Source organism: Mytilus californianus, unplaced genomic scaffold (genome assembly GCF_021869535.1).
Source record: "Mytilus californianus isolate M0D057914Y unplaced genomic scaffold, xbMytCali1.0.p SCAF_1, whole genome shotgun sequence".
Taxonomy (NCBI): domain Eukaryota; kingdom Metazoa; phylum Mollusca; class Bivalvia; order Mytilida; family Mytilidae; genus Mytilus; species Mytilus californianus.
The window spans coordinates 3,228,737-3,254,794 of NW_026262581.1; the positions used below are offsets into that span (position 1 = coordinate 3,228,737).

General features: G+C 34.3%; 1 protein-coding gene and 1 pseudogene across 1 annotated transcript in view; one reads left to right on the forward strand and one right to left on the reverse strand.

The window, feature by feature from the left end:
* Positions 1-25,809, reverse strand: part of LOC127721228 (glutathione S-transferase 1-like) — a 51,697-nt gene extending 25,888 nt beyond the window's left edge. Inside the window, exons 1-4 of the mRNA XM_052228237.1 lie at positions 25,581-25,809; positions 24,251-24,343; positions 20,977-21,095; positions 19,938-20,042 (exon numbers count right to left, since the gene is read on the reverse strand). Coding sequence (XP_052084197.1) covers positions 19,938-20,042; positions 20,977-21,095; positions 24,251-24,343; positions 25,581-25,713 — 450 coding nt within the window. The 5' untranslated portion in view covers positions 25,714-25,809. The remainder of the gene's footprint in view (positions 1-19,937; positions 20,043-20,976; positions 21,096-24,250; positions 24,344-25,580) is intronic.
* On the forward strand, positions 1,706-14,624 carry LOC127733991 (glutathione S-transferase 1-like; annotated as a pseudogene).
* Positions 25,810-26,058: the final 249 nt, after the last annotated feature.

Genomic DNA, 26,058 nt, shown 5'->3' on the forward strand with positions numbered 1-26,058 from the left:
TGAACGTTGTTTTTAATTTAGACTTGTTTATGTCCCAGTTTTGATATACAAAACATATATATTTGTGTAAAATCTTTGTCATCGAAGGCCGTTAGTTTTCTCGTTTGAATAGTTTTACATTTGTCATTTCGGGGCCATTTTATAGCTGGCTGACTATGCAGTATGGGTTTTGCTCATTGTTGAAGGCCGTACGTTGACCTATAGTTGCTAATTTCTTTGTCATTTGGTCTCTTGTGCAGAGTTGTCTCATTGGCAATCATACCACACCTTCTTATTTCTATAATTAAAGATACCGGTAAATGGTTCGGTATTATTAACACATTTGTATCGAAGCTGTTTTCCCTCTCTTTTCATTTGTCATTAAAATGATTTTTTGGGGGCTTTTTTTGGGCGGCACATTGATTGCAAAAACCAGCAAATATGAAGTATAAATTAACAAATAGCAAAACAAGTAAAAAAAAATATCAGAAAACATACATATCCGTTGTCTTCTGTGATATACATGTATATATGTATATTGAGAGACGGGCAATACATTCTCAGGATCCCTAACCAGAATATGTGCTACCGAAATATTTGAAAAGAAATTTCTCTACTCGAAAATTTCTTTTTTTTTGTTGTAAAACTTAATGCTCAACAACTCTCGATATTTCAAAGTGTAGGTCAAGGTAAAAAGCAGACTCATCTTTATCTGTGATATCCTTGATTTCAAGTTTAAAGGCAAGCAAAGTCACCAAACTCTGAATTGTTAAATTAAGAACGTAATTTGTATAAAAGAATGTGAAATTGAATTATTCACTAACTTCATTCATCGGAAAGAGCCCTTGCATAAAGTCTACACGGAGAAAGATATGCAAGCAAAGTCACCAAACTCTGAATTGTTAAATTAAAAACGTAATTTGTATAAAAGAATGTGAAATTGAATTATTCACTAACTTCATTCGTCGGAAAGAGCCCTTGCATAAAGTCTACACGGAGAGAGATATTTTGATCGTATGTATTCTATCACAAGCTCTGGTATCAAGCACAGTGAAGGAGATCAAGTTCTTCATCGTTAATGAAATGTGAAAGGAACATAAAACAGACCTACGAATGTCCCAATCGTCTCATTTTAGAGAGTGTTTGGGTGGTATAAGTTATGTTACCAAACAAATTTTCGAGTTTTGATTCCTTTAAAAAGCAGTCTATATAATGTGATCAACAGGCAAAAAATTATATTAGTTGTAGGATCATCTGTATGGACTTAGCTTGCTGTTCGGTGTGAGCCAAAGCTCCGTGTTGAAGGCCGTTCTTTGACATATAATTGTTAACTTTTCATACATTGTGACTTGGATGGAGAGTTGTCGCATTGGCACTCATACTACATCTTCTTATTTATATTGATTGTCTCAGAAGAAAGACTGAAGGAAAGGTGGAGCATTTTAGAAATGTTAGTTCCCGATGGTATTATCCTCTTATATATTGACTATCATCATTTGGCACTGACAAGGTCATGCAGAAAGAAAATTAACAAACTATATGCAAATTATTCATTTAGACTTTAGAATGACGATTTATCTTTAGTGTTTGTGTCACTTTATAGTCTTAGTAGTTGCCGTCAAACATGATAAATGTGTAAAATAAATTCCGTACGTATGAGTTCATAAGAGAAATATCTTTTTTTTATAGTCAAATAATTGAATTAGAAAAAAAAACAACCGAAAACATGTCGGCTTATAAAATTAGTTACTTCAACTTGATAGGACTAGCAGAACTGTCTCGTATTATGCTGTCTGCAGCCGATAAAAAATTTGAAGACGACAGGTTTGAAAAAGAGGAATGTCCTGAGCGAAAACCAAGTAAGTACCACAGTATTGAGTGGCAAAATACCACACTTCCTTTTAGAGAGAAATTATACTAGTAGTATATATCAAGATGGAATATTTTATAGTTGTAAAACCAACATCAACACTACAAACCAATCATTTCTACAATAACTGTTTGTATTTAAAAATGTCAAAGTGCGACCTTTTGTTATGCAATTTCTATTTTCTAGATACTTGAGAACAAGCTTTATTGATTTCACTCCATAATATAGTTAATGTTATGTTGAAGCAACAAACGTTTGGACATAGTATCGTAAAAATGTGACGGTACGCTTTACGCTAAACAATGCTACGTTTGGTTTCCGTGAACATAGCAGGGATTGTATGATTATTAAAAAACAAAAATCTACGTGGATCAGTTTATTCTTGTGTTCAATCGTTTACAGATTTGCGTTTGTGGGACCGTTTATCATCTGATTAAAAAATTTCATAATGCCATATAGAAATAAGAAGATGAGGCGTGATTGCCAATGAGATAATTCTCCACCAGAGACCAAATGACGTAAAAGCAAAACCCATACCAAATAATAAGCTATAAATGGCCCCGAAATGGCAAATAAAAAACAAATCAAACGAGAAAATTAACAGCCTTATTTATGAACAAAACAGTTAACGAAAAACAATTATGATATATAGCAACAAGCGACAACCACTGAATAACAGGCTTCAGACTTGGGACATGTACATACATAATTTGACGGGGTTAAACACGTTTGCAGGCGCCAAACCCTCGCCTAACCTGGGACAGTGGTGCAACAGTACAACATCAGAACAAACTATAAAAACTTCAGTTGAAAAGAACTTAACTCATCCGATCGATACAACGCACAAAAATAAACTAACAAAAACACAAAAGACACAGAGTACAGATCTGAGAGTACTCGCAGTGATTGGAAGCTGGTTTAAAGCCAATAACAACTAATTAAAAAATCATGTATCTAAGACTGATATATAAATTGGACAAATCAAACATCCAATGGATTAAGTGTAAAGACGTCATAAACAGTCAGAGAAAAACATGACATTGTGCAATGCCAAAATATTCGTATCGACAGACATGCATTGCATTTTTGTCAAGTAAAATAGTTTCAGTCTTCCGTGAGATACAAAAGAAAACACCATATACCACCCGATTAAAGCACCATCCCCCCATCTTGTGTCTCCTGCTTCTTCGTAAGAAAAAATCTGAAAGCAAGCGTTACGCGTATCGGAAAGCAAGTGTTACCGACGACTGAATTGGAGAGCAATGGTTCTGAATATGCACCGCGATGATGCTTTGTTTTATTTTATATAAAGTATACTTTTTCAATGTATAACACAGATGTTAAAACTCGATCGTTATGTATAAGACGCTATTCATACAAAATATACTTTGGTCAACGCTTTCACACCCAAATAAAATTACAAGAAGAAGCATTTATTTCTTAAATAAACAGTATATTTCAGAATTTCAAAAGAGAGGCGAAAGATACCAAAGGGACATTCAAACTCATAAGTCGAAAATAAACTGACAACGCCATGCAAAAAAAAAGAGAAAAAAACAAGAAGAAAAACAACAATATACAAAACACAGCATATTAAACTAACGACTGAGCAACACGAACCCCACCAAAAACCGGGGTGATCTTAGATGCTCTGCAAAGGTATGCAGATCCTGCTCCACATGTGGCACCCGTCGTGGTGCTCATGTAAGTACAAACCCGGTTGTAAGTCTAATTCGGTAGGTCACAACGCGGAAAAGGAGGACGGGATTGACGTTACGACGATTGGAACATATAGTTGTCATTTGTGAAACAGATATTCCATATAACGGTCGACCAACCCGTGATGGAGTCCGTTAAATTTTCGAAGGGATGATTTCAACTTTACCATTTGGAACTCTTGGTTTAAAATCTTCATTGTGAGCAGCAACCTTCTACAAAGTAAATCATTGTAGGAAACGCAACCCCAGGAATATCGTATCAACTGGGAGATATATACTCCATATGCAGGCGCTAGCGCTGCTGGAATGTTGCTACATAGAAATGGAAGGTTCAAAATTGGAAAACTGAAATCGCTTAAGACGTAGCTTCCGTTTTGCTATAAATCAATTTCATTTCTTCTTAATAGCATTGCTATCATATTGTTGAATAACACAACAGGTCATATCAGCAAAATAAAAAAATTCTGTAACAATAATAAAATAAGAGTTCTTGGCATTGAATCAACTTTTGTTAAAATTCGTTTGACATCTAAAGCGAGCCATAAACTTGAAATATGATCACATAACGCAAAAGGAAATAGAAAAAAAAACAATTAAGGTAGACTAAGCGATGACATTTTTATTTGTTTGTATCAGTAAACACATATTTCATTGTTTAATCTCTCTACCATTTTGGTGGATTTAAAAGAAGATGTATACCGTAATTAATTATGAAACTCCTGGACTTTTGCAGAGACACCTTGTGGACAGGTTCCTCTACTTACACATGGAGACAAACAGATACCTCAGTCTATGGCAATAGCAAGATATTTAGCTAGAGATTTCGGTAACTTGACTATAAAACCTTCAAAATATTCAAATCTATGAAATGCCTTTATACCTTTAAATACCATAGAATAAGTTGTAACTGTACAACATCAGGCTATTTAGTTCTCGTTGTCTTCTCTTTCTTCCAGACAATTGGTTATTTGGATTTAATGCAGTATTAGTAGAGTCTACTTATTTTAGTCAAGCATGTTTTAACTTAACAATTATCATATCACATTACTATGCAAATACTATTTCGTATAGATATGGCGACAATGAGCCAGTAGTTTTTATCCTATTAAAAAAAAATCTCGCGAAGAAGCAAGTTTTGTTTTCGAAAATATGAACAAGCTCCAAGCGATACTCAATTGCATTTCACGTTCTAGATTTATACGGAAAAGATAATATGGAGAATACAATGTGTGATGTTGTATTAGAATTTATTAATGACGTGATCACAGAAACCGTAAAATCATTCCTTGAACAGGATGAAACTAAAAAGATAAGCTTAAATAAGCGACAAACCAGACTGTGGAGATCCTTCTCATTGAGATTTTTTTATGCTCATTTATTTTCAATGTGTAAATTGATAGGCGCACATTTCAAAATTCTAAAAATAAGAATATATATATAAATAATAGGAAAAAAATTTAGTACGAAAATTGAATAAAGTATAACATTCAAACAAAACAAAAACAAACCAACAAACCAACAAACCAAAGAAAACAAATCCAAATTTATATCACTAAAAAGTAAGGAGCAACAATGACCGCTAAAAAAGGTCGGTAAAAAAAGAGAATAAAGTATTTTAAAGTATGACCGCAAAAAGGGACAACAATAAAAGAATCAGCGTCACGAACAGAATCAAAATGCCGTTGCTCCAGCAACCTGAGCAATTACTCTTACAGATGTCTCATTTGAAAAACACAACTGTGCTTCCCACAGTAAATGAAAACGTAACAATAAACAAGAAACGGCGTTGTATTTCTCATATTTTTACGAAAACATTGTTTTAAAGCCAACCAATTTAAGAATTGTCCTTTAGATATGTGTCCTTTGCGTAATAGACTTATTGAGAAAGGTTATTATTATACGGTTGTTATTCAATCACTGCGTCTCGTATAATATATTTCGGATAAATGTAAATTCGTTAATTTAAAGTTTAAAGCAATATCAAAATGTTTCTTTTGTTTATTCTGTATATTTTGTGTTGTGACTGTTTAATATGATGTTGTTGAATGAAATCTTCTTTGAAGTACAGCAACTGATATTCATCCGAGGACGACATGATTTCTTATCAGCAAATTAAGCACTTCAAGCTTGCTGTTAATGAGACTTCGAGCATTCTCAAATATAGTATAATTTGTTATTCATTTTGTCTTTTTGTTGTCTAAATGTCGGGGCTAACTCAACTATCGTTATACAGAAAGAACACAACCATACAGTTTAACGTTTACTTCATATATATTCGAGCTGCTAAGGCTACGTCCCGCATTGACGTCAACCCTAGATACAATAGGTAAAACGCGACGTCTTAACTCCCGCGGTATTCTCAACATTCTCCGGGCCGCTAAAGGTAAATATTAAAATTAAATTACAATAAAGTAAAAATGAATTAAAATTACTGTCTCTCAAATTCAAAACTTAAACTTAATAACTTTAGCACAGTCACTAACTTCCAGATTAGTTATCTTTTAGTTAAATCACAATGAGTCTATTACGTACACAGATAACAGTGTCTATATTTTCCTGGCACCTGTTCACATAGTCAATGCAATTTTATCATATAATCTGTTTTTGCAATTAGTCAATTAAAATCAAGCATATTTGTAAAAGTCCATAATAAATCAGAACTGTTCATCGGTTACGCATTATTTAGTCCATTTTTTAATATTTTCCCTGGCTCTTCTGGCTGCTTCTCGGTTTGGCAATATCCGGCTTGTTGTCGCACTTGGTTCCTCCTTCTGTCGAGCTTCTTCGTCCTTTGATGTTTCGATGTCTGTACAAAGTTCAAGAGGATACAACTTGACGATCGGACGTGATGTAGTTCCAGTTTTGGTTCGAATAATAGCGGAACGAACTAGTCCATCATTTCCTTTAGTTAGGTTTTCCACAATCCCGGTTTTCCACATTATTCTTCGGTTTTCGTCATGAATCTGAACAATATCGCCTATTCTGATTATCGTGGAATTGCTTCCCGTTTTCTTGTGGAATTCACGCAATGACGTTAAATATTCGGTTTTCCATCGGTTCCAGAATTGTTGTAAGAGTAATGATTGTCTTTGAACACGTTTGATAAAACTTGTTTTGCTCATAAATGTCTCATTAAACATGTCAATTTCACGAGTATCCATGTACGGTAATGTATTTATCCTACGTCCATAAAGAAGATGAGCTGGAGTAAGTGGTTCAAGATCCTCGGGGTCTGAAGAAACATATGTTAATGGTCGATCATTTAAGACGGATTCTATCTCTGTAACAATTGTCTGAAGAATCTCTAAATTTACAAGTGATTTTCCTAGGACTTTTTTTAAATTCGTTTTCGTCATTCCAATAAGACGCTCCCACCATCCACCAAACCATGGAGCACGTTTAGGGATGAAAAACCAGTCGATTCCTTGTGCTGATAATGTTTCTTTTAACTTTTTTGAATTACAAAGTTGTTTGATGTCTTCTGAAGCGGATACAAAAGTAGAACCATTGTCGGTCATAACAACTTTCGGTAAAGATTTTCTGCTTGAAAAGCGCCGAAAAGCTTGTAAAAACGTTTCTTCTGACAAATTTGTAACGACTTCAAGATGTATCGCTCTCGTAGAGGCGCAAGTGAATAAACATATGTAGACTTTCTTTATGACATTATCGTTATCTTTTACTTGTAATGCGCCTGTGAAATCTATCCCTGTAGCTGTAAAAGGGTCAGCTTCTTGAAGACGAATCTTAGGCAGTGGCGGTGGATCCGGTGCTACATATGGTAGTCCAACCACCTTTCTACAAGTAACACATTTCCTGAGTGTTTTCCGAACAAACTGTCGGATTGCAGGTATCCAAAAACTTTGTCTCAAATGTACGATAGTGGCATTTACTCCGGAATGACAAATTCTTTCATGGGCATCTAATACAATAAGTTTAGAAATTGTATGATCGTTAGGTAAGATATACGGAAATTTTGTGGACTCCGATAAGGGCGCATTCTGAATTCTTCCTCCACATCTGATGATGCTCCTGTCGTCAAGAAATAACCTTAATTGTCTGATTCTCGGTAAACTGTACCGTGTTCTACTGTTATACTTCAATGCGTTATATTCCGTAGCAAAAGCCGTCTCCTGACAATTTCGAATCCATACCTCAACCGATTTGGATAGTTCACTTGGTTTTAAATGTTCTAGTGTCCTTAAAGTCTTTTCAATTCTACAGTTTTCTATAAACCGTAGTACATATGACGTGATACGTAACAGTTTCTGGTACGACGAATATCGTTCAATATCAATAATAAAGTTAATTCCAAGTTGACAAATCGAATCGTCCTTTGGTTGGCTAATACATGTATTGTCATTTTCTGTTAACAAAACGGATAAAGACGTGTCGATTGATGTTGATTTTGGGTAAGTTGAACGGTCTGTTAACCAATGCGGACCTTTAATCCATAATGTGCTGTTTGTGTATTGCTCGGTCGTTATCCCTCGTGTTACTAGATCAGCTGGGTTATCGCTTGTAGGACAATACTTCCATTCCCATGATTTTGTCAATTCGTTTATTTCATTCACGCGATTTTGTATGAAACGTTTTAATGTCTTTGTTGACTTAAGCCAGTGTAAAACGATCTGGCTATCCGACCAAAAAGTGATGTTTTCGCACTCCATCGTTGATTGAAGGTGTTTAGCTAAGCGTGCTCCGATTACGGCTGCCATTAACTCAAGTTGTGGGAGTGTAATTTCCTTTAATGGTGCTACTCGTGACTTTGCCATTACAAGTGCTGTCTCATGTCCGTTACATATATATCCTACCGCACCATATGCCTTTGTACTTGCGTCAACAAATATGTGAAGACTGTGATTTGTTGATCCTGTAGTCTCAGAGAAGTAATATCGAGGAAATACTGTTTGTGTTGCGGTCTCAATATTATCGCGTATACTGATCCATTGGTTACATAGGTCCCCTTCTATTAAACTGTCCCATTTTAATCCAAGTTTCCATATTTCTTGCAATAAAATTTTAGCCGTAATTGTAACTGGACTCAGTAATCCTAGCGGATCGTAAATTCCTGACGAATATCTCAATATTTCTCGTTTGGTTACACGTATTGTCGTAATTTCTTCCTTGTGTGGATAGAAAAGATAATCTGTGTGGCTATTCCATCTCATTCCCAATACTTTCGTGTCTGTGTCCGTATCTAAAACATTCTGAGATACTGCTTGTTGTCGTACCTTTTCGCTGTTCGAATTCCAAGACCTCAGATTAAATCCTGCCTTAATCATCATTTTTCTTGCTTGCTCAAAGAAGTTTAAAGCGTCATGCTCTCTGTTTATGCTAGTCAAAATGTTATCCACATATAAATCCCGTTCAAGCATTCTTGCGGTATTACTGTTGGTTTGCTGCAAATGTTTTAATAGGGTGGCGCTCAAGATAAATGGTGAGCAAGTTGCTCCGAATAATATTACCTTAAATCTATATGTCATTAACGGACTGGTTACATCTGAAGGGTTACTTAACCATAGAAATCGGGTTACATCTCGGTCGTCTTTGTTGAGTCCTACATGTAAAAATGCCTTCTCAATATCGGTAGTGATAGCATAACGATGAAGTCGAAATCTTACCAAGATCTTGGATAAGTCATTTAACTCTGGGGGAGTGCTCATTAGGCAATCATTAAGACTAGGTTGATTTTGATACATCTTACAACTGCAGTCATACACTATGCGTATTGGTGTTGTACTGGAATCTTTCTTGACAACGGCATGGTGTGGTATATAATGTACTTTGTTAATTGTCGGTTCTGATTCATCAACCCTCTCGATAAATCCGCGACGTTCCTGTTCCTTTATTATATCTCCGTATTTCTTTAGCATGGTCTCATCTTTGCCTATTCTTCTGATAACGTTCTCCGTTCTCCTTTTGGCTACATCATAATTTGACGGTAATTCTTCGTAATCTTGTTTCCATGGTAATTTCGCCGAATACCTATCTCCGAGAAATTCAATTGATGAATCTTGATAGTCTTTCAAATAATTTGTCTCCTTCTCATGATTTTCGGATGAATCTATGCCTATCGATTCAAGTTTCCAGAACGATTCCAAGTTAAATTCTTCTGATTTGTGCGAAACTAGTACGTTAAAGATGCCAGCTGTCGTAGACGAATGTGCTCTACCTGATTGTAAGGGTCCTGATAGCAAATACCCAAGCTTTGATCTTACCGCGGTCGGTCCATCTCCTCGTATAACCTCGTCTTCAATAAAATCCCAATAATAGTCGGCACCAATAAGTAAAGAAATTTCAAAAGAATCTTCTTTAGTAACTGTATGAGCGAGTCTCAATCCTTTCAGATAATTCATATCTCGTTTAACGTAGCGCATGTGATTCTGAAGTGGGACTGCTATGGTAGGTACAATTAAAACTTCAATTGGAAATTTACGCCTATTCTCTGTTTCAATGTGTACGGTGGATTTACGTAGTTCTCTCGTGCTGGTGTTATCCTTCCCAAATGCTGATAGATGTACAATTTCAACTCCTTCAGTTTTCAAATTCAATTTTTTCGCTAGATCATCAGTTAAAAAAGATCTTTGTGCACCTTCATCAAATAAAATATTAGTATCCATACACATACTACCTGACCATACAGGAGCTACAGCAGTCTTCAATAGCACATTTGTGCGCATCTGTGTCGAAGAATGTAAAATTTTCGTATCTTCCTTATTTTCAGTATTATTAATGATATTGACAGATGTAGATTGATTATGATTTTGATTGTTCTGTTTCTCTGGGTTGCTTACAGTTTCCCTGTTACCATGGTTACCTACATTACACAAGCTGGAATGGTGTCTCTTGTTACAGTGTCTACACGTTCTTTTTGATTTACACTCATTGGCATGATGATTCCCTAAACAATTAAAGCATAAATTGTCTCGTTTAACTATAGATATGCGGGCTTTAGGGTCACTAACCTTGGTACAGTATGTTGGCGCATGTATGTCTTTACAAAAAATACATGGTCTCTCCTTAATATTCCGGGGCTGGCCTTTCTTCGCGTTGTGTTCTATGTGTCCTTGTGGTGAATTATTTCCTGTGTGAAATGTACTTATAGATGTGTTTGCAAACTGGTGGTCTATAGAATCAAGATAAGTGCCCGTATTTTGTCCTGCCTCCATGATTTGAATTTCGTTAAGTATACTCTTCCTCAAATCTTTCAAATTCCAACTGGACGGTCCGTGTTCTCTGGCTAAGTGTTGTCTGATTTCACTGGGTAACTTTCTCATGATAATCGGTACCAGTAAAGTTCCATATGACGTCTCAGGTTGTCCGAGCGAATCTAAACCTCTTACGTAGGCTTCACATCGGTCATAAAATAATCTTAAGCTTGTTAAGGTGTATCGTGGTTGGGCAATATCTACAAGAGCTTGTAAGTAGGCTTCCGTAATTCTGTGTGTTTGTCCGAACCGTTCCTTGAGTACATTTATAGCCTCCATGTAATTACCATTTGTAAGCGCAAATCCAGTTATCGTATTTAATGCCTCGCTTTCAAGTTGCGATTTCAGATAATTAAATTTCTCAATGTTTGTCAAAGTAGGATTAAAATGTACAGCAGATTCGTACGAGTCCCAAAACGTTTGCCAATCTAAAATGTTGCCATTAAACTTCGGTAGTGATAACTTGGGTAAACGATGGTTACTAGTACTAGCTATATTTTGTGGAGCAATATGACCTGTATCAGAGCCATTGTAGCTTGTCTGTGGTTGAGCGGCGGATGAAGCATAGAATGGTGTTGCGTTTTGAAAGTTATCAACATTTGCCGGGCGGAAAGGAGGGCTTTCTACATTGAGTACTTGATATGAAGATTGTGTTACATTGGAACTTGGTGTACGGTTTTGACCAATTTGTATAAAATTACGAAAATGTCTAAGTTTAGTGTCTAAATTATTTGAATACTCATCTGTATCTACTATTTCACTTTCAACGTTGTCTGAATCCGTTGCTTCCAATATCTGTTCGTTCAGTTTTTCCAACAATTTCTTCTTTTGCGTAAGATTATCGTACGTTGCAAGTAGTTCATCTCTGTCGAAGTCCGTGTTTTCCTTCGCCTCCTCGAATTTTCGGAAAAGTCTCGTCACTGCACTTCTATTTCCAGTCCTAATATTCTTTAACTTCTCCATCGATGTAATCCTTTGGTTACGGCACCATAAATGTCGGGGCTAACTCAACTATCGTTATACAGAAAGAACACAACCATACAGTTTAACGTTTACTTCATATATATTCGAGCTGCTAAGGCTACGTCCCGCATTGACGTCAACCCTAGATACAATAGGTAAAACGCGACGTCTTAACTCCCGCGGTATTCTCAACACTGTTATACCGTTATTTTAAGTAATTTTTCTATACTGGTTTGTAATGTTTTTTCTGTACTGGTTTGTAATGTTTTTTCTGTACTGGTTTGTAATGTATGTTCCGTTATGTGCGATTTGTTAATCTGCTGATGGAAATAAAAAAGGGGGAGGGTTCATAATTTAAAAAAAAAAGTTTATTAATGTACCCATCACATTTGTTTGCGCCAGTCCGATTTCATGAACCTCGTCAAAAGTTGTCGTACGTCATAGCTTAATGTTTTTCGTTATTTGAAAAATTAGATGTAAATGGCAGATCTTTGATTGTGCTTGATAAAATTCTAAAGACACAATCCTATTGTTGTCATCCAGATGTGTTTTGGCTATATGTGTCTTTTGGAATGTTGTCTCATTAATGGTTACCCGACATCTCGTTAATACATAGTATGGAAATATGAAAATTCTTGTTTCTATTGTCTTTATTTGTTATGTTTTTAAACTTTACAGCTCTTTAAATGTTAATTCACAAGTAATCCTAAAAGCACAAAACACAAATAAAGGCTGTTGTGGTGTCCTTACTATATTTAATATCTGCGTTGTATCGATCTGAAGAGTTAAGCCCTTTTCATCTGATTTTTATAGTTTGTTCTTATGTTGTACTATTACACTACTGTCCCAGGTTAGGGGGAGGGTTTGGCTCCAGCAAACTAGTTAAACCCCGCCACATTATATATGTGCCTGTCTCAAGTCAGGAGCCTGTAATTCAGGATTGTCATTTGTTGCTGTTTCTCATATTTGTTTTTCGTTTGTTGTTTTGTATGGTTTGATCTTGTGTGGTGCCGTTGCACCTCTATCCCAGGTTTAGGAGGGTTGGCGCCTTCAAACTAGTTTAACCACGTCACATTATATATGTGTCTGTTCCAAGTCAGGAGCCTGTAGTTCAGTGATTGTCGTTGGTTCATGTCTGTCATATTTGTTTTTCGTAAATTGTTTTGTTATAAATTAGGTCGTAAGTTTTCTTAATTGAATTGCTTCATATTTTTCCTGTCGGGGCTTTTTATAGCCGACTATACGGTATAGGTTTTATTTTCTCATTGTTAAAGGCCGTACAGTTGCCTGTAATTGCTAACATCCACTTCATTTGAACTTTGGTGGATAGTTATCTCATTGGCAATAATATCACATCTTCATATTTCTTTGGTCATTGAAATAATTAAAAAAAGAGTCGTCCAGCAATTCGTCAATTCATGAAGTTTCACTTTTAAGGATATCATTCGTATGGTGGAAACTGAAATTGTAAGTGTACTTTTTGTTCATTTTTTGAATGGTTGTCTATGATGTCGTGTTCTATAGAAGAGTTGGGAAAAGTAGTACTATATATATACTCTGGAATACGCAGAATATTTTTAACCACACCCACAACAATCACCAAATATGTTGGCAAGCTGAAGTCTAGACTATTTGAAATTTACAAGTTCATAATTAGGCTTTGTTTCAGATAAGTCTTAGAATCACATGTCGAGATACATGAGAATTAACATTCAAAGGCAGAGATATATACATTTGTACTCATATGGATGGGTCGAAATGGTTATTATACGTATTCCTTTTATCATTATAATTTTTTTTATTTGTTTTGTTTTAAAACTTAACAAAAGTTAATAACTTACATCAGTTATGGCCTTCAGGTCTATGAATTTAAACTAAGACCAATGCATGTTTATTGTTTTATATATATATATAGCCTGATATAGAGAAAAACTTAATGGAAGTTATTTATCCACGATTCCTTGGACATCTGGAGAAGTTGCTAGACAAAAACAACGGAGAATGGTTGGTTGGTGATAAGGTATAACATTTGCTGTTAGATATGAAATGGTGATTAGTTATTTTATAGTTTCTGGTTAATTTGTTCAAAACTTTTGTTAAACTCGAGACAGTGCAGAGCTTAATATAACAAAAAACTATATACAGAAATTTTCTACGAGCATTGAACCATGAAACTAACACTATATAATTTCGGTTCCTAAACGCTTTTCTGAATTTATTTTCATCACGAACGCTCAAATCCCAAGAGCTATATGATCAAAAGGGATATAAAAGAATATACAACTGAAATCCACTTAAGGTCAACTTTGCTTGAGGGAGTAAGAACCTTAGTTTGTGAAAAATTTCTAAATTTTCCCCCGGAAAATTTATGATGAAAGTTATGTTATAAATCGTGTCAGTTCCGAACAATGACTACTGAGCTGATAACCCTCGAGGACTAGTAGTTATCCAGCAGCGGTTTCTACCCAGTGCTAAAAAATAAAAAAAGAATATAGTTTTGGTGCGTGCGAAGCGACCTCCTGGATTTACCTTCATTTATGTCTTCGTTGTAGTTTAGAGCCTACCTACAGTTTCTGTCTTCGTTGTAGGCTGTATTGTCGAAATAAAGCTAGACCCTACGGTTTATGTCGTCGGGGTAGGTTGCACTGTGATACTTTTGAATACTTGGTAAAGTATTATTATTTCTTTGTAGACAGTTACCCATGTATTTTTTTCTTATAGCTATCTGTAGCAGATTTGGCATTCTTTGTAAGAACAGACTTACAGCAAAGAAAGGCGATTCTGTATTTGAATCTTCACCGAAAATGAAAAAAACATTTGGAAAAAGTAGCAAACATTCCAGGGGTACAAAAGTGGCTTGAGGAGCGTCCAGTAACGGATATGTAATCTGATACTTAACTCTTTTATATTATAACTGACATACAATTGCTTCGTTTCCATTTTTTATGGCCCCGCAACAAAGTTGTCGGATCCCAATCCGTTATTCCGTTATTCTGTCATTCTGTCATTCTGTCATTCCGCAACGAACAGGTATACGGACTTTTTTCCTAACGCCTTCACATATGAGCTGATTTTTAGTATGTGAATCTACTATGATGAGTTACAGATCGAGTTTACGTTTGGTTCCTCTCCATTGATTTTTTCTGAAAAAACTAGTCAAAACATTTACTAAATTTTATCATCGGTATAAGGACATCATTCGTAAATATAGCTCAACATGCAGACTTCTTATACGTTCAGGTATTTCACATCCAATTTTTTATGGAAATATTCTTTATAAATCACAAAAATGTCAGTATTCACCTCTGAAGCTAACAAAACCTTTAAATAGACTTATTAAGAAGGGATATAGTTACGATACTGTTGTCAGGTCATTAAAGATTGCATATTTTGGCGTTAATATTGATTCACTTATAGGGTCTTTGCATCGGCACTAAACACATTTATTTAAAAACCAGTTGTTGGCATGACACGGGTTATGTTCTTCTCATATATGTTATGATACTAAACCCCTAACGGGAAGGATTGTGCCTGATATTCATATGATGAAGACATAATCTTTCAATCAGTTTAATTGAAGTCTGGAGCTGGCATGTCAGTTAACTGCTAGAAGTCTGTTGTTATTTATATATTATTGTCATTTTGTTTATTTTCTTTGGTTACATCTTCTGACATCAGACTCGGACTTCTCTTGAACTGAATTTTAATGTGCGTATTGTTATGCGTTTACTTTTCTACATTGGCTAGAGGTATAGGAGGAGGGTTGAGATCTCATAAACATGTTTAACCCCGCCGCATTTTTGCGCCTGTCCCAAGTCAGGAGCCTCTAGCCTTTGTCAGTCTTGTATTATTTTTAATTTTAGTTTCTTGTGTACAATTTGGAGTTTAGTGTGGCGTTCATTATCACTGAACTAGTATATATATTTGTTTAGGGGCCAGCTGAAGGACGCCTTCGGGTGCGGGAATTTCTCGCTGCATTGAAGACCTGTTGGTGACCTTCTGATGTTGTCTGTTCTATGGTCGGGTTGTTGTCTCTTTGACACATTCCCCATTTCCATTCTCAATTTTATTTCTTTGGACTTTGAACATTTTGTGAAAATAACAGTAATACCGAATTTTTTCTGAATGCCTTCACATATTGAGCAGATTTTTAGTATGTGCGTCTACTATGATGAGTTAGAGATCGTGTTTACGTTATGTGTGCCGAAATTACGGGCTTCGGACTATGGAAATTTCGTGAAAATAACAGTTATATAGGCTTTCATTCCTAAATTTACAAGGGGTAGGGGGCATTCGTCTCGTTCCGACACATCTATACAGGCAAAATTTGCTAACGTGAAATTAACATGTATCAAACATGAAATTCACGTGAAAATTTTCACATGCGATTCACCTCAAACGAGCTTATACATGATACTCACGTGAAAATTTTCATGTGAATTTCACGTGAATTGAGATTCATCTGAATCTCGCGTGAAATTTTTCATGATTTTGATTAAATTTAAAAAGTTAGATGTTATTTGAATTACGTTATTTTAAAAATTATGGTGAATACAATCATGACAATAAACATAACTTGACAAATAAAACTAACCACTATCGCTTACTAATAATCCTGACTATATGTATTACATGAACTGGTTGCCATTAGAAATGAAAATATAAACATTCCAACTAACAAAAGCATATGCTTACACATGCAACCAAATATAAAGCACTAGATGCTAATACCAATATGAGGCTCTTATCTATAGAATTACACAAACATTGTCAAGATTACAAACCACAACGTAATACATTAAAAGATATAAGAAGCCAGCTGACAACATGTTCTAGAAAATTATTTGCAATTAATATTTCATTCCAAATCCATTTTCACAAAACATCTTACAGTATTACTACATCTGGAGATTAGTAATAACAACACTTAACCTGTACCGTCAAAACTAATTGCTTATTATAAGACAAAAACCAGATAAGATATTCATCACTTCTATACATATAAGATGTAATATTCTCATATTTGAACGGCCTACTGTAGTAGTCCATTTTGTCAAGCAGTAATCCTCAAAAGTAAGTAATACGTTTTTCTTATCAAGTTGAGTATAACATCACAAACTATTACATAACTGTCAAGACACAGTATGCATTTTAAAACTACTTGCATTGTCATAAACAGTAAACAATCATATTCCTCAAAACAAAGGAAAAGTGTTTGTATTGCTAATCTAGCTATTATATATATATAAACTCACATATGATATAATATTATAAGAATTTTGAAGAGTCGAAAAAGGATGAACGGATCGTATAAACCCGAAGGCAAATATAATACAAGCCCAAACGAAAAAATATAAATAAGTCTGAATTGATAACAACGTTCAAACCTATGATTGCGTTAGATAAAAACCGCAATTTTTATACGTGTGCATGCAAAACAAATTTCTTGGTAGTGGGGTTAAAATACAGCACAAACAACATTTTCCAAAAGACCAAAAAAGTGAAAAAGTATATTTTAACAAAACACATTTGACTAGCAGGTCGAACAACGGATGTTCTTAGACCCTGCTGACTGCCATGACGATTGCCAAATAAACGGACCACAAGATGTAACACAATGGATCTTAATTAAATTAATTTAATACCAAACAGAAAACAATAAACTTGCGGAAAAGATGGTATACCGCAAACATGAGGTGCAAAAATGTGTACACCATATCCGGATTTCGACAATTAATGTCTCTTCAGTGATGTTTGGAATCGAAACGGTATTTGGAAAGGCCATATAATTTACCTCAATTTGGGATTGACTCTTGAATTTTGAAGAGTCGAAATAGGATGAACGGATCATATAAACCCGAAGGCAAATATAATACAAGCCCAAACGAAAAAATATAAACAAGTCTAAATTGAAAACAACGTTCAAACTTATGATTGCCTTGGATAAAAACCGCAATTTTTATACGTGTGCATGCAAAACAAATTTCTTTGTAGAGGGGTCTAAATACAGCACAAACATATATATGTATATATCATATCATATGTGACTATAAAGCCTCCTTCCATCATAACCCTGATCCACCAATACTACAACTAAAAACAGAAACCAGGAGAAAAAAAAACCACTATATATTCATATTGCTTGGAGTGCAAGATTCCAATAAAAAAACCTATACCCACAAACCACCTATCTCAATATAATCAGCTAAAATACGGCAAGTTTTTTTAGAAAAGCTATTACTTGTATTGCCAATAGTTAACAAGTTCCGGGTCGAATCCGATACCGATACCAATAGTTACCTATTACCTAATCCGTACATTCCGCATGTGTCAGGAGCACTATTGGGATTTGCTATATACACGGGTCATAATTACACATAAACTTCGTCATTATACAGGGTTGACACTACTTTTTCAATCATTGCCACATTGTTTCCGGTTGTATTATTTTAATCAACACGACTTTATAAGATGACAATACGAATACTTAAAAATCCAGACTTAAAATAAGGCGTAGGTACAATAATAAGTTTCAGGTCGACGGGTTCAAACAGAAATATATTGAAAGCAGAGAAAACCGTGCATCTAATAATCAGCATGACTTTATCAGATGACAATACCAATACTAAAAATCCAGGCTAAAAATAAGGTTTATACACAATAAGATACTTTAATTCAGTCACGGACCCCCGAAACATGTGTGTTCTAGTATGTATGAATCGAAACTATAATTTCCGTTTCAATTTGAACACAATGTAGTTTGAAAAGATTGATCAAGGTACCATTTGTTTAGGAGGAAAAAGACTCTTCTTTTTATAACATGTACATACATGGCACATTTTGGTGCTGACAAGTAGTTCTTTGATAATCTCTATTTAATTTATTCACAATCTTTTTACAATGTTTCAGACAAGATTTAGGGCTAGGAATATTGTTTAGCCGCCTGTCTACTGAGTATTGTTGAAGACCATATGTCGACGTACTCATAATTGACCTAAGAACATTTCATTAATTTTCAAATTTTGCTTTTGTAAGAGAAACAAATACAGAGGAAAGTGCCAGTGGTGATCGATATAATTTTTATTTTGATCAATGATTTCTGATAAATGACAAAATCAACACACAAAGGTAACATTAATTGTACATGTAAACAAAGACATACACTTGAACACCAAACATAAACGTATCAGTGAAAAATTTCGGGGTTCACCGTTCTGTCTTTGGTCTCGTTTCCAACCATCTTTTGATTTTCGGAACAGCTTTGATTCTTTCGTGATGTTTGTTGAATTCCTCTGGAAAAGTCAGTTTTTCGTGTTTCCAAACGGCTAAAACCTCTTGTGTGAAGTCAAATACGGCTAGATCTGCCCATGTTAACTAAAAAAAAACAACACCCGATATACATTGAACTTAATTCAAATGTAGACTGCTTATAACATAAACTATAAAAAAAATATATAGGCTGTCAGGTGAATATATGACACTATTTTCATTTTCGCATTCTTTTTCCGTTTGTGAAATATAAGCGTCTTTTTTGACAAACATATTTTAAATATTTTGTCGGATTTCACAAAACAAAAAATACACATGTTTTCATTAACGTCAAATATGCAATTACGAGAAGTATAGCTTTGATATTCAAATCCATATTTTCAATTCATTCTTCATTTTTTTCTCATCTAGAATATGCATGAAATATTGGCGGCTGGATATTAAGCGAACAAAAAGCAATCAATCATTCAATATCATATCAACTAGTAATACTGTAGTGATATTGACAAATGGAGTAAATAAAGGCAACACTAGTATACCGCTTTTCAATAGTTATAAGTCGATTAAGCGAAAACAAAATAAATCCGAGTAACAAACATAAAAATAAGAAGATGTGGTATGATTGATAATGAGACAACTCCCCACAAGAGACCAAAATGACATAGAAATTAACAACTATAGGTCACCGTATGGCCTTCAACAATGAGCAAAGCCAAAACCGCATAGTCAGCTATAAAAGGCCCCGAAATGACAAATGTAAAACAATTCAAACGAGAAAACTAACGGCCTAATTTATGTACATAATAATGAACGAAAAACAAATATGTTTCACAGCAACAAACAACTTTACTTTATGTTTATTTTCATGTTCGTTTTGGTGTGAGTAAAGTTAATAAAAATATTTGAAGAACAAAATTAATTGTTACTTACATCATTTCCAACAAGATAATCTCCTCCATTATCTTTTAACGTCTTCTCGATAAATAACATAAATTTGTGCAATATCTCCTCAGCTAGATGTTTGCTAATGTCTGCCTGAAATATTTTCAACATTCCTTCAGTTCATAAAATATGTTAAAAATGGTAAACACAGACCTTAATCACATATATGTAATTGATTTTGTTTTTGAAAAATTAAAACATTAACTAAATATCTATAGCTATATATGTACAGTTATGAGAACGAATGATCCTACATCCTGTCAATACTGTTTATTTATATTTTGACATTGCACAAAGTCGTGCGTTTCTCAGACTATTTATGACGCCATTACACTTAATTCGATGAAAGTATACAAGTGATACTTTAGTTTGGGAAAACATGATTTATTCATTATATAGTTGTAATTGGCTTTGAACTAAATTTCAGTAACTGCGACTACTCTTATTTCGGTGCTTTGTGTCTATTGCTTTTATGTTAGTTGGTATTGTGCCTCGTACCGATCTTTTGAGTTTTAAGCCAATTGCGACTGATTTTTACAGTTATGTTTGTGTTGTTACACCAAAGTTCCAGGTTAGGGGAGGGTTGAACACTCACACACATGTTTAACCCCGCCACATTCTTTATATGCCTGTCCCTAGTCAGAAGCTTGTAGTTCAGTGGTTGTCGTTGGTTCATGTCTGTCATAATTGTTTTGTTATAAATTAAGAGGTTCGTTTTCTCGTTTGAATTGTTGTACATTATCATGTCGGGGCCTATTATATATTATTATACGGTATAGGTTGTTCTCATTGTTGAAGGCCGTACAGTGGTCTATAATTGCTTACTATCACTTCATTTTAACTCTGGTTGATAGTTGTCTTATTGACAATCATGCCATAACTCCTCATTTTCATATAGAAATTTTCTATGAAAAAGAAGTAGCAAATTTATATTATCTTTTATCAAATACACATAGAATAATGTCATTTCAGGAAAAAAAATGTTTAAAATTTAAAATATTTTCCCCAATTAACTGTTATATTTTACCTTTTTAGCTTCATCCTTTTCAAAAATGTACTTTCGAAGTTCTGGTCTAACATCACAATGAATAGTATCTATGATAATATCACACATTGTATTTTCCATATTAGTCTTCCCATATAAACCTGAAATAAGTCGATAGTGTAAAATCAATAAATAATCAGATCGGATCTGTTTGGTTTGTTTGTTTCTTAGGTATTAGCATGGTAAGTTTTATTTTGTTTTGCATTGTATAATTTGCTAATTTTCAAAGAATTTTAAAATTGGATCTGCCTTTTATTTTTTTTTTTACCAAATGACATTTGATTATGACCCAAGCAAAAAACACTTCGGTATGAAAACATATACGGTTGGACCAAAAAAGAATTCTGCGAGTACACTCAGATCTGTACTTAGTGTCTTTTCGTTGTGGGGATGTATAAGTACCCTGCCAAGTCCACTCTATGTTTTGTTAGATGTATTTCTGCTTTGTATCCGTCTGATGAGTTAAGCCCTTTTCAAATGATTTTTATAATGTGTTCTTATGTTGTACTGTAACGCCACTGTCCCAGGTTAGGGGAGGGTTGGCGCCTTCAAACTAGTTTAACCCCACCACATTCTGTATGTGCCTATCCCAAGCCAGGAGCCTGTAATTCAGTGGTTGTCGTTTGTTGCTGGATATCATATTTGTTTTTCGTTCATTATTTTTTACAAAAATCAGGCCGTTAGTTTTCTAGTTTGAATTGTTTTACATTTGTCATTTCGGGGCCTTTTATATCTGACTATGCGGTATGGGTTTTACTCATTGTTGAAGGACGTACGGTGACCTATAGTTGTTAATTTCTGTGTCGTTTGGTCTCTTGTAGAGAGTTGTCTCATTGACAATCACATCTTCTTATTTTATATCTACAGTTGAATCAACGTTATAAATATATGTTATTCCATTTTAAATTATCTTTTTGATTTCATACCTCTTCTCTTCGCAATATAAGTGCATTTGTCACATGCTTGCCAAAGGGGATTGAAGCAAGAAGGAGTGTGGTTTTAAAAATGTTTAATGACAAATACTCCGATCCAGTCAAAAGTCCTAAAACAGTGTACAAAATGTATATGTCTTGTTTTTATTCACTAGCGCTGGGTCGAAAAAAAGTGTTGACTGCTAGTCCCCGAGGGTAGCATAAGCTGCGTAGTCCGTGCTGCTTCTGTACTGACATGATTTGTAACATTTTTTTTCTGAAATCCCTCGTTGACAAATTAAGGAATAATTTTAAAAGGTTAAGGCTCAAACTCCCACAATTAAAGTTCACCATATATGAATTTTATTTCTTTTGGACCCCTCGAAGAGTTGTTTGAACAAGCAAGAGTTTTTAAACGAACAGAGAGCATGGTACTCACTCTACACGGAAAAGCATATTAAAAAAATTATTAGGTTTGTTCGAACGTGTATGGCGGGTTATCGCAAAACAAGATGTCTGCCCTATCCAACATACCCTCTTTTTAATCTTGTCTGGAATTTGTATGGAATATTTGCGACTAAAATTAAAGCAAAACACTATTAAAAAGTAAAATAACAAAAATACCAAACTCCAAGGAAAATTCAAAACGGAAAGTCCCTTATCAAACGGCAAAAACTCAAACACATCAAATGAATGGAAAACAACTTTCATATTCCTGACTTGGTACAGGCATTTCCTTATGTAGAAAATGGTGGATTAAAATTGGTTTTATAGGTAGCTAAACATCTCACTTGCATGAAAGTAGCATAAAATTCCATTATATTGACAACAATGTGTGAACAAAACAAACCGACATATTAGGTAAAAATATCAAAAATTGGGATACAGCATGCAGTCAACATTGTGTTATAATCTTAATCACTATAAAAGCAAACAACTATTTCAACAAAGAAAAACAAAATGGCAAAGCACATAAGCAAAAATGAAAGACAAAAATACAAAAAAATATGACCAAAGCACAATAACACAATGCCGGGCTGTAAAAATACCGAGCCACGCCAAGAGGATATTACCAAAAATAGACTAATCAGTAAAGGTTAATAATCTACAAACTGTTATTCAGTGGTTGTCGTTTGTTGCTGTATATAATATTTTTTTTTCGTTCATTATTTTGTACATAAATCAGGCCGTTAGTTTTCTCGTTTGAATTGTTTTTCATTTGTCATTTCGGGGCCTTTTATAAATGACTATGCGGTATGGGCTTTGCTCATTGTTGAAGGCCGTACGATGACCTATAGTTGTTAATTTCTGTGTCATTTGGTCTCTTGTGGAGAGTTACATCTCATTGGCAATCATACCATATCTTCTTATTTTATAAAGACAAATAAAAGAACACTATAACACGTAACTAAGATGATAAACAACGTCAGTACCTAGAATCTATACTTCAAGACCATCATGTATTATTTGTGAAGTTGATACGGAATATTTATCAATAAGGTCTTGGTATCTTCCGATGAACTTCTCTAGAAAAAGGACGAGACGTTCTTTGACATAACCCTGGTTCATCAACTTTCTGCTCAGACACTGGTGACGTTTTATTAAGTCTGAGTAGCAGCTGCAAGCTCTTGAATACTGAATGAGTTGGGAAATGTATATCCTATATGCAGGTGAAGTTGGTATACTGCTGCTAAGGTGGAGGAAATTGATAATTTCAATATTAAAATCGTCTCGTTTGTCATAGATTCTGGTAATGAGATGACCGCTTATGTCAAATTCGAGATATAAGTCTAAAAATGAGGCGGATGATGCCTTGTCTGTTGTTTCTTTAATTTTTAGTTCTGGAGAATATTTTAATGGAGCCCAATCAGAAAAGTTTGGATTGTTAATGGAAAGAACATCATCAATACATCTGAGTGTGAAATTAAATGATCTGGCTCCTTGAAATCAAAGTCCATCATACCAAGAAAGTTATATAACCTCCTTGATCATACTAACAAAATATCTATTAAATTACTATCAATCAGTAATTAATCTTGAACTGTCGATATTTTGTATGTTAAGAAACTAGATACGTAAAACTTAAACTATAGTGGTCTCTATGGTAGGTCAGAATTTTTAAAGGGCCACGGCTCCAGAGATGAACATTCTTTGTATAAACCATCTCCGGATGGGAAAATTAACACAGATTCCACACGCAATTAGGGTTTAGCGTGTGAGTCTTTTGAGGAAGTTATTTGACACTATAAATGATATGATACAATAATATTTTGCATGTAATTTCATACAAAACTATCAATATATTTTGAGGTTTAGTCGGTGATTTGTTTAGTTATTTATATTACCAAATTCTCTGGCGAGATACCTCTCGATAGCTCTTGATTGAGGAATCAACTTCCCATTTACTGATAAAATCGGGACTTGTCCTAGTGGTGTAGCTAAAATGAAAAATGAATACGTCATGTTATGTGTAGTAATTAACATTTTCGATCGGATGCCCAAAATGCAAGAACATAGAATTTCATATCTTCACAAGATACGGAAATCCCTCAACTATTTGACGATGTTCAGATAAAAACATTAAGTGTGTTTAGCTTAAATTAAAAAATGTTTTAAAGAGCAATTCGTGAATGAGTGCATCCTCTAATTAGTTGTCGGCCTGGGACTATTATACTAATATAGTATAATAGTCCCAGTGTCGGCTGAGTTTAATTTTGCACTTTCTGATAGCTATAGTTTGTTCCAATTGTAATATTTATATTTTGTAAATATTGACCTCTGGTTAATTTGGATTTATAACTGTTTATTTGTGTACAGAGAAAATTAATGACGCAAGGCTAATTTGACAAATGGTTAGTTTTATTATCTGCAGTTAACAATGAACTGTCAGATGTAATTAAGACAAGTAACGATGTCTTGGGGTGTAGGGTAATACAATTTAGTTATGCCTATTTGTTTTGTCTAGAGTGAAAGTAATCAAGATATGGTATGATTGCCAATGAGATGTAACTCTCCACAAGAGACCAAATGACACAGAAATTTGAGCAAATTTCTGATAAAAAGGTCAGTTGGTCAAGATACTGGCAGATTGTGTATCAGCTGTGATAATGTAAGGATGTGATTTTCCTTGAAGTCTTGAATTAGTTAGATTGTGATGGACTTGTGTACTAGTATATGTTTTAACTTTGTAAGCTAACTTTGTCAATAAGAAAAATTGAAATATATCTCAGACAATACATACATCAAGTATATCTAACATATACTTTTAATCATAGAAATCCATAAAGGCATTTACAGGCAGTGATACAATTTACTTTATATATAAGTTGAAAGTTAAACTCTCGGAAAGAATTCAATAAATGAAAAAAAGATAATGTCCCGTAACTACAAGAATGCCGGTTCACTTGACAAAAAAGTTAACTATGTAGATGTTAATTTTCTAGGTTAATAGGTGTTATGATAAAACGAATTTGTAAATCAACAATTGTTATTAAAAACAATGTGCACAGTAAACGATATGTGTACGTTTCTTTACAAATGGAGACTGTATAATATGCAGTGTGTGGAGATGAGATGCTAATTTAAAAGTAGTAACACGGACATTTTAAGTACAATTACACATAAACATTACGCAAATAATCAAGGTAAATTATACATGTTAAATCTAAATCTTACTAGGTTTAATTGAAGGCCATTCTTCAAAGGTAATTCTGCAGTCTTCATATGCTTGATCAGCCGCAGCAAATAGCAGTCTTGACACTTCCCCGCGTGCTCGTATGTTAAAGTAGGTTAGTTTATATACTGCCATTTTGACGAGTCAGTCGCTAAAACATGTACTATCGCTTTTATCTATCATACATGTGTGACACTCAGTAGATGTTAAATGTTTACACATTTTCACCTGGTATAAACATCGTGTGCATGAGTATAGGTTATGATAAATCTTAATTTAAGAATTTAATGCATCTTTTTATAATTTTATTTGGGTGTGAAAGCTTTAACCGAGGCACTTTTTGTTTGAAGCGCGTGCAGTTATAGCTGTTGTATATTACGATATATATGTATGTTTTATTAGAATCTGATTGGCTTGACAACACTCGCAAGGCAATCCAATATCATATTTTATTTCCGTATAAATACAGCTATGACGTCT